General features: G+C 39.7%; 1 protein-coding gene across 2 annotated transcripts in view; it reads right to left on the reverse strand.

Moving 5' to 3' along the window:
* The window catches only part of LOC103379291 (myocyte-specific enhancer factor 2A-like), a 43071-nt gene that overhangs the window by 4855 nt on the left and 21376 nt on the right, over positions 1–16840 (reverse strand). For both annotated transcript variants that reach the window (XM_025055840.1, XM_025055841.1), the window contains exons 3-7: positions 15994–16197; positions 7305–7439; positions 6830–7043; positions 6210–6263; positions 3886–4049 (exon numbers count right to left, since the gene is read on the reverse strand). In XM_025055840.1, coding sequence (XP_024911608.1) covers positions 3886–4049; positions 6210–6263; positions 6830–7043; positions 7305–7439; positions 15994–16197 — 771 coding nt within the window. The remainder of the gene's footprint in view (positions 1–3885; positions 4050–6209; positions 6264–6829; positions 7044–7304; positions 7440–15993; positions 16198–16840) is intronic.

Raw genomic sequence — 16840 nt, forward strand, 5'->3', positions numbered from 1 at the left:
AGAGAGTTTAGCAAACTTGATGTGAAACTCCAGTGTCTGATGATGCAAGGCTGTGAGAACATGTTTCGACCACACAGTGGCAGTGTGACTTAATTCCTACAAACACTGCTGCGTCTCCTCTTTGTTCTTGTTCTGTTCATGGTAAAAAATCCCCAACAAATAAACAAAAAAAACAAAACATTTCCCATTCCTACAATTCCATTGCAGAACCGAGGATGAGGTGTAATATTTGTAAAGGAGAAATTTCTAGACAGAGGATCAAGACAAAGATTTGATGGTGTGTGAAAAAAACAACAACTTTGGACTAAAGACTTACACGGGGATTCAGTCACATGGTTGACAGAGTCATGACACTTTTGTTGTTTGTGATATTCATCTCCAAACCACTTGGTACAGAGCAGGTGCAAATATCGCTCTTCAACTGTCAACGTCTGGGATTTTACTAGAATGGAGCTGAAAATGTCCCTTTTTTTAAATCCTCACCATGTGTTTGATGACGGCGCTCGCACGTTTGGTGAGTAGGAGGCAGCGCCGTGAGACGTGACTGAGGTGTGACTGTAACCTGGAGCTGCAGTATGTAACGTTTTGGTGATTTTTTTTTTATGTAAAGGTTTAAACTTCTGCCTCTGGTTAGTCTTTGTTAACAGACCATAATATTAGCAGGGAGGAAGTCTCAGACTGCATCTCAAGTCCTAAAGGTCAAGGTTTGTTCTGAAACATTAAATGGTCATTTAAAAAAAAAAAGTTTTAACTGGTTCTTTTTTTTATTATTAGAAACATCAAACGTCTAGTTCTACTTCTTTTCTGACTTTGACAGGCTTTATTTAAATATGAATTATTTATGGCCACGCAACTCGATCAAACAGAATAAATACTGTATGCTACGAAGGTCCAGATTGCTGTAACCCCTTGGCGGTCTGGAAGTAGCAGCTGTTGTCCAGACAACTAAGTCACCAGCACCTGGCTAACATATTTCCTTAAACACAGAGAATGTCTTTCCCTTCCCTCCTCTCCTCCACCAACCAACAGCACCACAGGGAGTGCAGTAGCCGTCCAATCACTCACTCCTTCTTACACTGTTTCCTCCTTTTAAATCTGTTCTAAAAAAGGGCTGCGAAACAGCAAACACTTTGTACATTTACTCGACGGTTCTGACTCTGGATAACGACTGGGAATCTTACAAAAACAGGAACAGCACAAATGAGTTTTAATTTCTAATTTCCAATGTCAAAGGAACAGCACAAATTTAAAAGAGTTTTAATTTCTAATTTCCAATGTCATATTTATATCTTATTAGACCAACATACCTTCTGTCCTTTATTACTATGGTTATATTTATTGATCTATAATATTTATTGGTTATAATGGGAAACATGATTATGACATTGAACAAGAAATGTGACAAGTTAACAAGACTTAACCTGCCTTTTCCTGCTGCTAAAATAATATTTTTAAAAACACATTTTATTCTACTTTGTCTCGATAATTTTGACTATAATATTGAGTATCAAGAATGCTAACGTATCAGTTTTGGTTTTTTTTTTTCATTTTTCCCCGTAAAAAGACAGAAAGGTGTATTTAAGAAAAGCACTTTGCATCTTTTTTTAAAATAATTTTGAGAAACTTGACTAAGTGTTGTTTTATTTTTTACCACTCCATGTTCCTGCTTTATAACATCATTGATGACATCAACCCTGTTTAGGTCATTCACTGCTGAAAATACCAAACACACCCTCGCACACACACCCACACACTGGTTTTTGTGTTTTGTCATGGACAAGATAATATATTTTCTAGTCCCAAACATGGACAAATGTATGTTACATATATATGTATATATATATATGTATATATATATAACCTAACTCTCATCCTAACCTTGACCCTAATCTTAATCCTGAATCTTAAGGTATGTTTCCACCAGGTACATATAGACACACACAGAGACAAACACACTGCACGCTCACCCACACACACAGAGGCCGACAGCACGACAACACATTATCAAAGTAGTCACTTAACCAAATCTGACTCCCTGCAGAATTTCCCTGCCTTTGTTCCTGTGTGTTTATCCCTGTCACGATTATACGAGCCGACACAGTAACACCGGTACAACGCCGACAACAATGAGGCAGACAACAGACAAACATGCCTACTGTAGGTACGTTTGTTCTTCAAGGAAAGAGGGATTCATATAAAGTCGATGAACACACCACGGCACATTTGCAATCCAAATGACTTCTCTTTGTCGTTGCATTGTTTTGTGTTGTCCCAACAATTATCCAAACAATAGAGAAAGTAACAAACCCAGAGGCGTCCGACTGACTCGGTAGGTTTTACCGTAATAAATGTAAAGCAGAAACAAATCATGATCTGCGGCACGCTACAGCAGGTGAATAATTGTGCTCTGTGTTTCAGCGGGATGCTGTCGCCAACTGATAAAAAGCTGCATGAAAGACACTCCAACACAACTGACAAAAAAACATCCTACAGGTCCAGACATCACCAAATAACCACCCTGGAAATAAAAAAAAAATAAATTTAGAGAACTACTGCTGGTGAGTTCTTGTCAGATTATAGGTGTAAAAATGTTTTCGATAAATTAATTAAAAGGCACTCAGTAAATTTCAATTATTGACCTATATTTTAGAACTCATTTAGAATTTTTTACATGACTTTTTAAATTATATTTAATTTGTTTTAGTAATAATATTAGATCTGGAGTCACAGGGACACATATGGTCCAAATATGGTCAAAGCTGTTGTCCAACAGTGACAGTTAATAAAAAAATGTCACCGGCCAGATAATCCAGATTAAAAATTATTTTAATTTTTACAAATTCCTTTATTTCTTCTTGAAGGACTGTCACTTATAAACCAGTCAATTTCTTCTCATCTTGAAAAAAAATAAATTAAAAAAATAAGCGACTCCACTTGCAAACCCCGAACCATCTGTTCCAGATGGTTCTGCAAAGTTGCTGACCAACTGTTTCATAATGTGCATCATCTATTTACTCAAGTCTCGTCCACGTCCAACATCCTTCAGGCGCGGAGCACATCATGTACTGTTCTGTTTTCTAATAAAAGTCAGACTCAGGCGCTGGAAACCTGGAGGCCTGTGTTTGTTGCTCATCAATCATCTGCAGACGATTTCTGAACAGAATGAGGAGAGTATTGATGTGCATGTGTCAGAGTGATTTGTAGATTTTTCTACTTTCTCCTGTTTCCACTCAGGGAAGCTTCAAAGATTTGAAAGCTTCTGTCACAAATGATACTTTCTGGTATTCACCAGTTCTGTCGTGTCAATGCTCTGAGACACAATATGGTATTATTTATAAAAAATAAAAAAAATAATGTAAAATTGAAAAAATACTTTAGTGATATCAGTGTTATACTAAGAAAATAGACCTTAAAAATAGATTTTTTTTTCTAAAATATTTTTAACACAGGGAAATATTTATGATTCAAACATGTGGGGTGCGGTAAAAGACAGACTTGTGCCTTTGTACTGATTCATGTTATATCATATATAATGGCAAAAGCAAGATAATTATTACTGCACAACTTTACAAATAAATGTAATAATTTTTGCTTAAAGCAGATTTGATTTAATATTTGTTCTCCCCGTTGCTAACGTGCACAAAAAATGTATTCAATATTTTTAAGAACAGCGCAGACAGTGGGCCGCACCTGAAGTCTGTGGAGATGGAGCCAAAAGCTAAGCTCTGTTTTGAATTAAGGCTGCAGTACCAGAATCGAACAATACGGGCCGCTGTTGTTAATGTTTAACGTACGAATACGTTAAACTGATACATAGTATGTTAGACTGCCGGCAGTCATGATTGGCTCAGGTCATGAACACGAGCCAATCATACAGCCACTTACCAGTGTTTGCATCATTCCTTTGGACTGGGGTATGACCACTCTGAGATCACTCTTACGGCTGGCAGGGCCGAGGTTGTTCCCCGGAGGCGGAGGAGGAGGAGGAGATTTGGAACGTACGATTTTCCCCAAAGTGCTTCCACCAGGTGATCCAACAAAACCGTTCACTAGACAAGGAGGGGAAGAAGAAAAGAAAAAAAAAAGAAAGTTTGAGGAAAGCTGATGGATGGAGGACAAATATTTACCAGCGTTGTCTGGGGTCATTCTGAACCCATGACCTGCTGTGACCACTGGAAGGCTGCGTCAAAAAGAAAGAGCTTCCTTTGGTTTCTCTCTCTTTGTAGTGAAAGTACAACGTGTAGGAGCATCTGAAGATGTAAAGATTAAATGTGTCTGCAGTTGAGTGAAGAATGGAGGAAGTGCAGCTATACATTATACAAAAGATAATAATGAATAATTGATCTTGTCTCGCTCTTGACATCACATAAAGGCAGTGCCGGTATGGGATGTGCTGTTCCGCAGACGGAATGACAGCGAGAGGAGTCTGTGAGGAGCACAGACGGCACCGGGGCAGACGATAAAGACAAATACAGCTGACAGACCGGCACTGACACAGAGTCACATCCACATTCTTGAAGAAACACAGGCTGCGGCCTCTCGGGCCTCGAGTCTGATGTGAAGTCCTGACCTCTCCCAGGAAAAAAAAAAAATGATTGGCATCAAATCTTCACAGGAAGTCGGTCTTTGTTATGGACCATGACAAAACTTGGAGAAAAACTTCCATCTTTGCTTAAATATTTCAAAGAGTGAAGGTTTCTGATTGAACATTTTCAGCAAGGAATTTAACAAATGGAGACGTGGAGTCAAATGAAAACTTTTTTTTTTGGGTGGGGGTACAAATATTTAACTTAGATTTTTTTTTCTGAAGTCTAGGTCAGTAAACTGAATAAACTTAGTAATGTAATCTTTAACAGCAGCTTAAATGAGAAGGAGCATCTGAAGATGTAAAGATTAAATGTGTCTGCAGTTGAGTGAAGAATGGAGGAAGTGCAGCTATACATTATACAAAAGATAATAATGAATAATTGATCTTGTCTCGCTCTTGACATCACATAAAGGCAGTGCCGGTATGGGATGTGCTGTTCCGCAGACGGAATGACAGCGAGAGGAGTCTGTGAGGAGCACAGACGGCACCGGGGCAGACGATAAAGACAAATACAGCTGACAGACCGGCACTGACACAGAGTCACATCCACATTCTTGAAGAAACACAGGCTGCGGCCTCTCGGGCCTTGAGTCTGATGTGAAGTCCTGACCTCTCCCAGGAAAAAAAAAAAAAATGATTGGCATCAAATCTTCACAGGAAGTCGGTCCTTGTTATGGACCATGACAAAACTTGGAGAAAAACTTCCATCTTTACTTAAATATTTCAAAGAGTGAAGGTTTCTGATTGAACATTTACAACAAGGGATTTAACAAATGGAGATGTGGAGTCAGATGAAAACTTTTTTTCATCTGACTGATTTGTTTTTTTCTGAAGTCTAGGTCAATAAACTGAATAAACGTAGTAATGTAATCTTTAAATGAGAAGTAGGTTCAATTCCAATAGATTTTTTTTTCTGAAGTCTAGGTCAGTAAACTGAATAAACTTAGTAATGTAATCTTTAACAGCAGCTTAGTACAAAAGATTCTAGGTCAGTAAACTGGATAAACGTAGTAATGTAATCTTTAACAGCAGCTTAAATGAGAAGTAGGTTCAATTCCAATTTTACCCTAACTTAAAAAGTTGCAAAAATACAGCAGAAAAGATGGACATACAAAACTATGAAGCGACTGAATAAAACCTTGAATTTTAAAACTTTTTATTTTTGTTTTTCCGAAATACTTTCTGCTCAGTGATCTACAAATCAAATCCAAACGACATCCGAAACTCAGACGCACATGTGGAGATGTAACACATAAATGTCAGGGAGAGGGAATCTGGTTTCACCAGGTGATTCTCCGCTGGGTGCAGCACATGTGTGTAGTCCAGAGGCATTATGGAGTTTGAAGTAGTGTGTGATGTATGCAGTCAGACAGGATGTTTAAGAGACTGTCAGCCTACATCCTGTCTGTCTGCACCAGCCCGAGGAAAGGGAGGAGGAGCAGGAGCAGAAGGAGAGAGGAGGAGGCTTTTCCTCTTTCTGAGCGGCTGATTTAGGAGTGAATGAGAGGAGCAGATGTGAGCGACTCTAACGGGGATTCACGTCCGTGTCTGTAGGTGAGCTCTAAATGCTAACTGTGAACTCCATGTGTCAAAGTGTTTTTTTTATTTTTTTAGTACATACCAAGTGGTCCAGATCCATTTTGCAGAACCATGTCCGAACCTCCATGCACGCCACCTGAGGACAAACACAAGCGCATCAGCACGTCAACCAGGCAGTAACAGCTGACACAGTAGCCGTGTTTTGACTTTGTCTGGTGGTTTTCATTTTTCCCAGAACTTCCTGATCATTATCACCACTGTCTACGTTGTAATCGTGATCAGGCACAGGGGATATATATTGTTTTTTGTATGTTTTTTTTATTTTAAATAAATTCCTAGCAAAAGAACACAAAGAAAATACAATATTATTTTCCCAACAATTTTCCCATCAATCTACAATAAACGTATATCTGAGGTTATTCTAGAGAATATTCTAGACTGGTGATTCTTAACCTTGGAGCTGCAGCCCAAACTTGGGCCACCAGCGCCACCAAGAGGGCTGCAAATATTTCAGTTTTTCACCCGTGGGCTGAAAGACTGCAGAGGTCATTAACTGAAGCCCTCAGAGAGAAACGGTGTCTGTGTGAAGCTCAGTTACAACGCAGCGTTTGACCAGGTGAAAAAAAAGAAAAAAAAGAAGTGTGATTGTTTTTGCATTTCCTTGTCACACACAGACACACACAGACACACACAGACACACACCTGCATTTCCGCTGCTTGGTGGTCTTTGTGGGGGGTTTCTGTGAAGGTGGGAGTGATGTGCAGAGAGGAGACCACTGTCAGCCAGAGCAGCTGTGGCTGCAGCGAGAGCCTGAGAAGATACACCTCCTCCTCCTCCTCCTCCCCCTGCACCTGGGCCGTACGACATGCTGCCCGGCGCTAAATGCATGAAGTGCTGCTGAGGAAGTCCTGTCGACTGGAGGGTGAAAGAAAAGGTTAGGGTTAGGACCGAGGACTGTTTGATGTGAGCTCCTGCAGAGAAACCAGGGTTAGAAAAACAAAGCCTTAAGTCATTTCCTCCTGCAGATCTACTCAGAATTATCTTGGTAAAATATCTCAACTCCTCTCACGTTTCCTCTCTCTACATAATTGCTACTCAGTTTCCACATTTCTGCAGCTCTACTGTTTTCTTGTATTAGTCATGCAAGTTTTTAAACTTTATCAACTCGAAGCTCACAATCTTATGGCTCTTCATCATGTTGTCAAATTCCTCATTGATTTTCTTGTATTTCTCCTCGGTGCTGGGGGTGAGGACGTAGGAGGCGTCAGCGTCAGGGCTCTCGCAGCCTCTGTGCTCCTTCTTGTTCAGAGCCTGTGGGCAAAACAAGAGTTCCTGCAGTTAAAACCTGCCTTCATGGAAAAATGCATCCGATGAAGTTTATTTTATTTTATATAAGAGTGAGCACTCGGGTGAAATACCAGATAAATGTAGTTAAAAAAGAAGCTGCAAAAAAAACCAAACATTTTAATTAGAGAGAACTGACTGTCATATTAATCACAGAAAACCATTTAAAAAAAAGCTTGGAAAAAGTTTAGTTATAGTTTGAATCAAGTCATGTTTTTACAGGTAAATAATATTATAAAAATATATTATGTTAATAAAATATTACAAATTAAATAAAAACTAGTGATATTTAGTGCTAAAAACAAACATTTTTGACATGTGATTGTCAAAGTAAAGGGCGGGCCCCACCAAGAGGGCGTGGAGCCATTGCAGGGTGGGTGCAGAAAATCAAATTAATTAAATTTAATTTGTAATATTTTCTTTATTTGTGCCACAGTTGGAACGTTGTGCTGATTTTAAAATTTATTTTCTTTCTTCGATTAAAAAGCGCAGTTTTTGAACCAACAGCTGTTACTGTTGTAACGGTAGCAACGTTAGTCCTATCTACAGTCCTAGGGGGCGCTAAAATTAAAAAAAACTTTTTTTAACACTGCTTAGTAACATTTTGTAAACAAGGTAATTCATAGAAAAAACATTTCTTTGTTAATGTTGTTACGACAGAGACATTGGTGTTTTTTTTTTTTACATGACAAACTGAATCACTGCTCCAGTTCATGTGTGTCAAACATGTAATTGTCTGAATAACAACATGCTAACAAAAGTCATAGCAACGTCACTGGTGCCGAGTCCGGACATTTAGAGACGACTCTGAGACGACTCTGACCTGACGTCGTCTCTGCGTTCACTAAAGTGAAAGAGCTGCATTTATTCTTCAGATCAAATTCCTCTTCCTGTACCGACTGTGTGTTCTCTTCAGGCTCTGACAGACTGAACGACCGAAGGAGCCGCGAGGCAGCCAACACGACATGACACACGAAAGGAAAGGTCTCAGGATGTGGACGTTAAAAGATCTGAAGTGCTCCTCCAGAGAGAGGCTGCTCTTTCTTTCTTTCTTTCCTTTTTTTTCGCTGCAGGTCCTGAGAAGACTTTGTCTTTAGTGTTTACAGTAGTGTACAAGAGAATCAACAAAGAAAAAAAAAACTCAACAAAGCCAAGAGTCTACAGTGTAGATCAGGTGTGGGCAAACATTATGACTCGCGGGCCACAATTGGTCCAAACATTTGACTGGGGGGGTCAGGAGATTTCGTGCGAACTAAGATAAATGACATGTAAAAGTCATGCAAGGCTAAAATGCTTTTATCATTTTTTTACACCATATATTGGTGGAATGTGGGAATTGCATGGAAAATGTAGAAATAAAATGGTATTATAAATAAATTATATAATTTGGTAAAGTTTGGCGGGCCAGATTAAAAAGCTGTACAGGCTACATCTGGCCCCCGGGCCTTAGTTTGCCCATGCTTCGTAAACAGCACTATGTCCAAAACACTCAACACAAAAAAAAGAGAAGTAGAAAGTGAACATATCAGCTCAAGTCTTCTACTGTGGTTTTCAATAATTATTAGACAAAGATAAAATGTAGAAATGACAGTTTATCCTCTGAGCTAACACTGTAAATGCATTCAGTTTCCTGTCCATCAGTCGACGATAGTTTCTAGTTCCAAGTTCAAACAGTTCAACGTCACATTAAAGTGAATGCCCACAGTCACGGCTGCCTCGACACAGAGCACGCCCTCAGTACACTTGTGTTTTTCAGTCGTCTGTAATCGTGGACAGATCGAGGGAAAACCAAAGTGAGAAAAAAAAAAAAATCGAAAAGTTCACAGGGTGCACGAGATGAAGCAATTTAGAGAAGTTGGCCTGTGACTGGATGGTTGGATGGCAGTTCTCTGGAGATTAGTAATAAGAAAGCAACACGTCTCTTATCTTATCTCACTGTAGAAACATGCTTTATTTTTTTTAAATTGCAATGAAAACAAAAGCAAATAGTTTGAATTATTTATGGATGGCAGAGTCTTGATAATAGTTGTTACTGTTTATTTATGTATTTAACCTTTATTTTTAGGCATGTTTAAGAATCCTTAATTGACCTTCATTTTTAGGCATGTTTAAGAATTCTTAATGGCAAATGTTAGCATTTGTTCTTGAATATCTGGAGATTCAGTGAAAAATGAAAATAATATTTAAATATGAATTGCTTTTATATAATCTTTCCAACAGCTGCGTTAACATTACTGTCTCTGTATAAAAGTCTATTATAAAATAATCTTCAAATGAATCTCGAGTTTCTGTTTCTGCAACAGGACATGAGGAAACTTTGGTTTAAAAAAAACAACAACACATAAACAGTGTTAGTTCTAAACATGAACCGTAGCAGATGGACCAGTGACTGTGAACCACAAGGGGGAACTCTCCTAAACTTATAACATCAACAAACATTTCTTCAGGACTTCAGGGTCTTAATCACTTGTTTGAAAACTTCTTGAATAGAACATTGTGTCAATCTTTTACATAATGATCCAGATGTGAAGCAGATGAGAGTCTATATGAATGAACACTGTGTTCAACTGACTGATAGGAACCGATGTCTGAAAGGAGCGGTTGACGTCTGTGAACTTATGGATTCAACTTCTCAATGAAGACATACACAATACTGGGTCTAATTAGAGTTTGATGGGTATTTTTTTTATTTTGGGACCTTGGGAGTTTTAGAAAATGTGCGAATGATTTTGAAGGATGTTCGACTGCGGCACCTGGAGCTTTGGTTTGCGGCTACGAATTAAATGATATTAAATCGAAACCAGAGTGACATCAGACATCATGACATCACCTCTGTTTCCTACACGTCATCTCACCCCCGCTCCTCATTACACCACACACATCACAAGACTGACAGACACACACAGCAGCCCACTGTCTGTCTCTCTGTCTCTCTGTCTGTCTGTCCAGCACATGTCCAGTGAAGTCACAGACGAGTTAATGGAGGCTTCACACACACACACACATGTCAGTCTATTTTTACCGTAGGCCTTAAATCCAACACAACAACTGGTGACCACTTGAGAAGACACACCAAAGACCCTCCCTCTTTCCCACGCTCTAGTAAACATCTCGCTGCTCATTTCATTGTTCCGGCTGCGTGTTTTCTGGACCCTCCGTTTGTTTGGTCTAATTAAGAGACGGCAGACTGGGCTACAGTGTGTGTCAGTTATGAGTGGATGAGTTTATGGTGATTTTAAGTCACAATGACAAGTGAAAAGGTAATTATCCGTCAGTGAATTCAAAAAATGTCATTTAGTTCAACATTAAATGAGAACATTTGAGTTGGACGAATGAGGAGTCAAAAGAACGTGTATCTTTCACATCTCTGTTGTTCTAGAAGGACTGTGGAGTGGAAAGAAATCTGGTGTTGGAGCTCAGAGAGGAAGAGTGAGACATTTCATATTAATATTATAACATAATATAGAGCAGTGGTTCTCAAACTGTGGTACGCGCTCTTTAGTGGTACGCGGGGAAAATTCATATTTTCACTTTTACTTTTTCAATTGAATAAATCTGAAACATACCATGCACAATTAATACAACATTTAAAAATAAACATTTTTATAAACATTTCTAAACATTTCTCCTTTGTGGTGGAAGCCTACAGTGAAGGCCTACGCTGCTGTATTCAGAGAGCTCAGTGTTTTCTCTAGTGTTTTAGTGGCGACAAGCAAAGACATAAACTGATAACAAGTTTAAATAAAGAGTTTTTAGTTTGTCAGCGTTAAGAGACTCCTCCACTACTGCAGGACGTCATGTAGGAACTCACTTTGACCTGAGCAGCACTGCTAAGTATTTTCCAGCAAGAAAACAGCTGTTACCAATCATGTGATGTCGTTCATTTTCAGTTCAGTTTTACGACAGACTCAGGTAGCCTTACGCTTTATCTTTTAAAGTGGAGCAGCTCCAGCTTCCTTAACAAAGGAAGCGTTTCCTCCAGGGCCACTGGGGGGACACAGTGAGCATCTGAGGTACCGGGGTCCAAGAACCTAAAGATCTATACGTGGCTCCACAGATGCTGGTTCTAACCACTACATCATGTCTGAGAACAGAAGACTATCTCACCACGTCTCTCTCTCTCTGGGGAGTTCTGAGAGCTCGCGTGCGACTTTATCTCAAATGTCAAAGTGGTTTGAGTGGATTACTAAAGAACTTTGAATCGCTGCCACCACGCTCGAGCTGGAGCGGCAGGTATTTAGTATCTTAACATGTGAAGGTTGCGACTGGGGCTGTGTCCAAAATAAGGCAAAGCAGCCTATTTCCCTGGAGTGAGTCTTTTCCAGTTGGGTGTTTGCCCTATAGGCTAAGAATAGCACCGGCACGAGAGTTCTTGAGATGTGATTCAACACACATGGCAGATAAGCCCAGCTCTCTCACACACACACACACACATTTTCCCAACCCATCATATTGAATTAAACCATAGCAACTGCTGTGCTATATGGCAAAGTGTCAGTCTCTCAGTGGTGTGCTGCAGCCCGACCCTCCTCTAATGGTTCCCATTCATCTCCGCGCTCACTCTGAGAGCCGGGGCTGAGAGGGCTCCAGTGCATACCTTGGACAGCTGCTGTGTTTTTGTTGAAACTCAACTCTGTAGCACACAAACCTGTCTCATTATTATGACAAAAGTAATCTGTTTGTGGGACTGGCTGACCAGTTGGGACCAGTTGTAGTTGCTGGAAGTGGAATATTATAAAAAAATTAAAAAAAAAAAATCTCTCTTCTTGGCTCTCTCTCTCTCTCTCTTTTTTTTTTTTTTTTTTTTGGTTTTATCTCAAAGGGCTTTTGTCTCCTCCATATGGTCGTAGATCTCCACGGTGAAGAGACTTAAAAAAAATCAGACTTCAGTTGAGACTGAAACATCGTTGCTTATCCACGGCTGTGACCGAGTCGCTGATAAACACAGTGATGTCTGAATATTTGAACGGAGAAAAAGTCTGTAAAAAGAGGAACTTTACAAAAGAGTCATGGACCTTCCCATTTTAAAGGGTAAATACTGTAGTAGTTGTGCAATTCTCGTTTTTTCTCGAGCTTCTCGAGCTTCAGTTTTGATATTCAACCAACATGTTTTTTTTAAAGAGCTTCAGTTTTGATATTCAACCAACATAAATGTCTAGTGTTGTTATTCCAGAGTGAAAGACAACAACTGGTAACTATGAGGATTCAAAACAGCCAAACTCTGGGTCACAATATTACTCTGTAACTACGGTCTGTGTGTGTGTGACACCGACATATTTATCAGCCAACAAACATCATGTACCATCAACCATCAAGGCTCCTCCTGCTCACTCACGACACATGGTTGTCTGTTGCACTCTGTGGTGTAATACTATGAACATAGTCAAATCCCATTCCCTCATGTTGCAGATGAAGTGGACGATATGTAAATGTGCAGCTTTCTACTTTGCAGCTTTTGTTTTGTCCAGTTTATTCTGTCTGCGTGACATTTGTGGAGGAAAAATAAACAAATCAGGCCCATGTGTAGGCAAATGGACCTGGCTAATGGCCACGCGAAAAAACGACACAGGTGTCTGTGTGGGATTTACAACTAGAGGCCAGATGTGATTATGTTATGCAGGATTACCGTCACGCTCCTGCGGCCAGCATGTTCTTTACAAACAGAGCTGGTTGTAATGAGGGAGGATGAAGTGTGAAAAATATTGCGTGTCACTCACAGTTGAGACGCTATCATTTTCAGGAAGTAGGAAATATATTTTAGTTCAGAGGTTTATCTTTCTTTGCAGATGGCTGTTTGTTTGTGTGTGTTTTATAGCTACTAGTGTAGATATTTTGTAAATATAATATTGTTTTGGAAATCATCACTCAATCAAGATTAAGTTTAGAGTTAGGATTGAAATTAGGCCCAGATTAGAGTTAGGGTGAAGTTGGGGTAAGAGGTTCCTGAACTGTGTCTGCAGTACCCACTTTTGAACATAGGAGTGCTGTCAAACCGAAAGGTGACATATAAAACACTGTAACTCCTACAAACCATTTTTTTCTCATTAAACAAAGAAAATAGAATTCAAACCCCCACCACTGTGGCAGAAAAAATATGGAAATTTGAAATTTGTCAATAACTCTGCACCCCCAACTTTGTGTTTTTTTTACAAATTGTTCAATGTGTGTGTGTTTGTGCATGTGTGTCGTTGTGCAGAGACATTAAGAGGGTGTGAGCGTTAAGTACAGACTCTCGGCCAGGCAAACACACTCATTAGTAGTTACATAAACAGCCTGAACGTGAGTCACAGTGACCATTCATTTTTAACGGCAGCGGCCGTGGCTACGTGCTGCGATAGGTAGGAGAGCACTGCTCAGGGACCATGATGCAACACTGCTGGCGGTACAATGTAGGACCTGAAAGCACGGGTGGACGACTTAGAATAAGGGGCGTCTGTGCTGCCTGTTCATCTGTGGCAGGATGGTGTTACTCTACAGAATCACAGGTCACTTGAATTATGTCAGTGTCAGAGGGACACGGGTCAGGTAGAGGAGAGCGCAGCTACAGCCAACGTGCTGCTGTTCCTAGACGACATTAAAGTTCTTTAAAAAGTGCAACACAAGTGTAAAAAATAGAAGATTGATCGAGAAAATCAAACTGACAGGTGATTCAGAGTCTCGTATCTTAATGGTCTTAATGTCTTAAACCCAGGCCAAAACGAGCAGCATTCTCCACTGAGAGCAGCTTGTTTTGATTCAGACCACAGTGGTTGTGATTCCTGAATGGCACATGGCTGAGATTTGCACATCATTGTTTATAATTTGATCACAAATAGACATTAAAAAAAAATCAAACTTTAAACCCCTTAGGAGAATCATACATTTGAAAGAAAACGGATTCCATTTTGGTTAGTTCAGCATCTACGTTCCATTTGAAATCAGATAGAAAACACACGTTTGTTAACAAAAAAAAAGCCCTTCCCCTAAAAAACAATGGGATAGATCTTAAAATAAGTAAATCCAGTTTACTTGGGGGTTTCTCCAGCAGCAGAGAAGCAGGTTTCAGCTGGACTGCACCTGTCCTGACGCTATCATGTCCATGTGATTACAGCACTTGGACCATGTTCGTAGGAGCTGGCAGAAACGCTGGCCAAATATGTGGCTGGCAGTGCAAGAAAAAGAATCCTGGTCCCGTCCCAAAGAGCAGGGTAATGCTGGACATATTCGACCCACATGTTGCCCCAGAGGTGCAGAAAGTAGCTGGAACTCGTCACCGCGATGGATTTTTACAAGATGTTGCTGCAGTGGAGTGGGCTGATAGTGTATTTGGTAGGTCTGACTCTGTAGCGTCTTTACAGGAGAGACACTCGCAGCGACGTGTACTGTATTTGAACTGCTTTATGATCTGCTAACTAGCTGCTGTTCAAAATGAAGTATCTGCAAATAAATGTAAATATTACAGACAGTGTAAGACCTGAGGAGTCTGTCGCTGTCTGTCTGATAAGACTGGATTAGAATGTTGGTCTAAATTCTGTGATATATATATATATATATGATAATAAGATATTATAAATGTTAAATAATAGTTAAAATAAGAAGAAGAAGTTGGGAATTTATCATGATTAATCTCAATTAAACACAGTTATAATTATAATTATAATTCACAATTAATTGTGATTACTCAGGATAAATTAAGGTTCTTCATTATGATATCGTTTTATTTAATTACTGGAAGAAAATGAATAACAGCAGGTTTTAATCTGAATAATGTAATAAATTATATGGGATAATTTTATGAAAAACTTTTTTCTCATAATTGGTTTTTAATCATTATGTGACACTTCCATGATGCCCTATTTTAATGACTACTACTACTACTACTACTACTACTACTACTACTACTACTACTACTACTACATAATACATGCCCCTCATGTCCAGCAGTATTTACCACTGTGTGTTCTTGCCCCTGGAGCTTGTTCCCCAGTCCGTCTCTCTGTCCCTGGTCATCAGGCTGTGGCTGCACTTGGTGTCCACCTCTACGTTCTTACCTTTGTGTCCAGCTCTACGGTCTGACCTTTGTGTCCAACTCTCCGGTCTGACCTTTGTGTCCAACTCTCCGGTCTGACCTTTGTGTCCAACTCTCCGGTCTGACCTTTGTGTCCAACTCTCCGGTCTGACCTTTGTGTCCAACTCTCCGGTCTGACCTTTGTGTCCAACTCTCCGGTCTGACCTTTGTGTCCAGCTCTCCGGTCTGACCTTTGTGTCCAACTCTCCGGTCTGACCTTTGTGTCCAGCTCTCCGGTCTGACCTTGCCATTACTGACCTTGCCATTAACGTCGCTTCATCACAGCAACTGAAACTGCCGCTGCCAACGCTCTGGTGACTCTAGCTATTTCTCTTCTCCTTTTCAACCCTCCATCTTACGGTGATGATACGTTATAAAAAAAAGGGGCTGGACCTGAGCAGCCTGTGATTCTCTGATTTTGTAAAACCAACATTTAATATTATTTTATTTACGTTAGAGGAGCAGCCCACTCACCTCTACAATGTCCGAGTTGGTCCTGCTCTCGTGGGGCTCGTTGTACTCCGTGTATTTGAGCAGGACTTTGTCCATGTCGGTGCTGGCGTACTGAAACAGTTTGTTGGAGCTGTTGAAGATGATTAAGGCGATTTCACAGTCACACAGAACGCTCAGCTCATAGGCCTTCTTCATCAGGCCAAACTTCCTCTTCATGAAGGTCACCTGGGAAGTCAGACCAGAGGTCAACGCTACACTCAGGCAAAAGGAACATGACAAGTTTTTACAAATAAAATGTAGAAATGAAAACAATAACAACAATAAAATAAGGTAATATAAATATGAGGTTATATTTTAGGTCAGTTAACCTAGAGAAATCTGCAGTATTTTTTTTTATTTATAAAATCTATCAGTTTTTTTTTATATAGAACAATGTTTTCCTGCGCCCCTATTGGTTCTCAGTGGTATTGCACTTAACAACCACCAACAAGGTAAAGGGAGAATATGTTTTCCTGCGCCCCTGTTGGTTCTCAGTGGTATTGCACTTAACATGACATTGCCAGAAAGTCTTGGAACTCTGGGTTTGTTTCTTTAATAGAAACTCCATAATAAAAACCCTGTGTACAACACTTACCTACTAATGGTAAATATTATACAAACACATTTCTGCCAATTAGCTTTAAATCTATCTGGAACCATTCCCTTAGTCAACAGATATAAAATATGATTTTAAATTTATATATGTTGTACTTCTAAATACATCCACACATACACCTCATGTATCTCCTCAACCTAATCTTCATCCCTTCTCTAACCCGGCCTTAATCCTAACCCCAACCCCCAAATTAAATCTTAAACCTAAAAATAC

This window comes from Cynoglossus semilaevis, chromosome 5, assembly GCF_000523025.1.
Source record: "Cynoglossus semilaevis isolate Cse_v1.0 chromosome 5, Cse_v1.0, whole genome shotgun sequence".
NCBI classification, from domain to species: Eukaryota; Metazoa; Chordata; class Actinopteri; order Pleuronectiformes; family Cynoglossidae; genus Cynoglossus; species Cynoglossus semilaevis.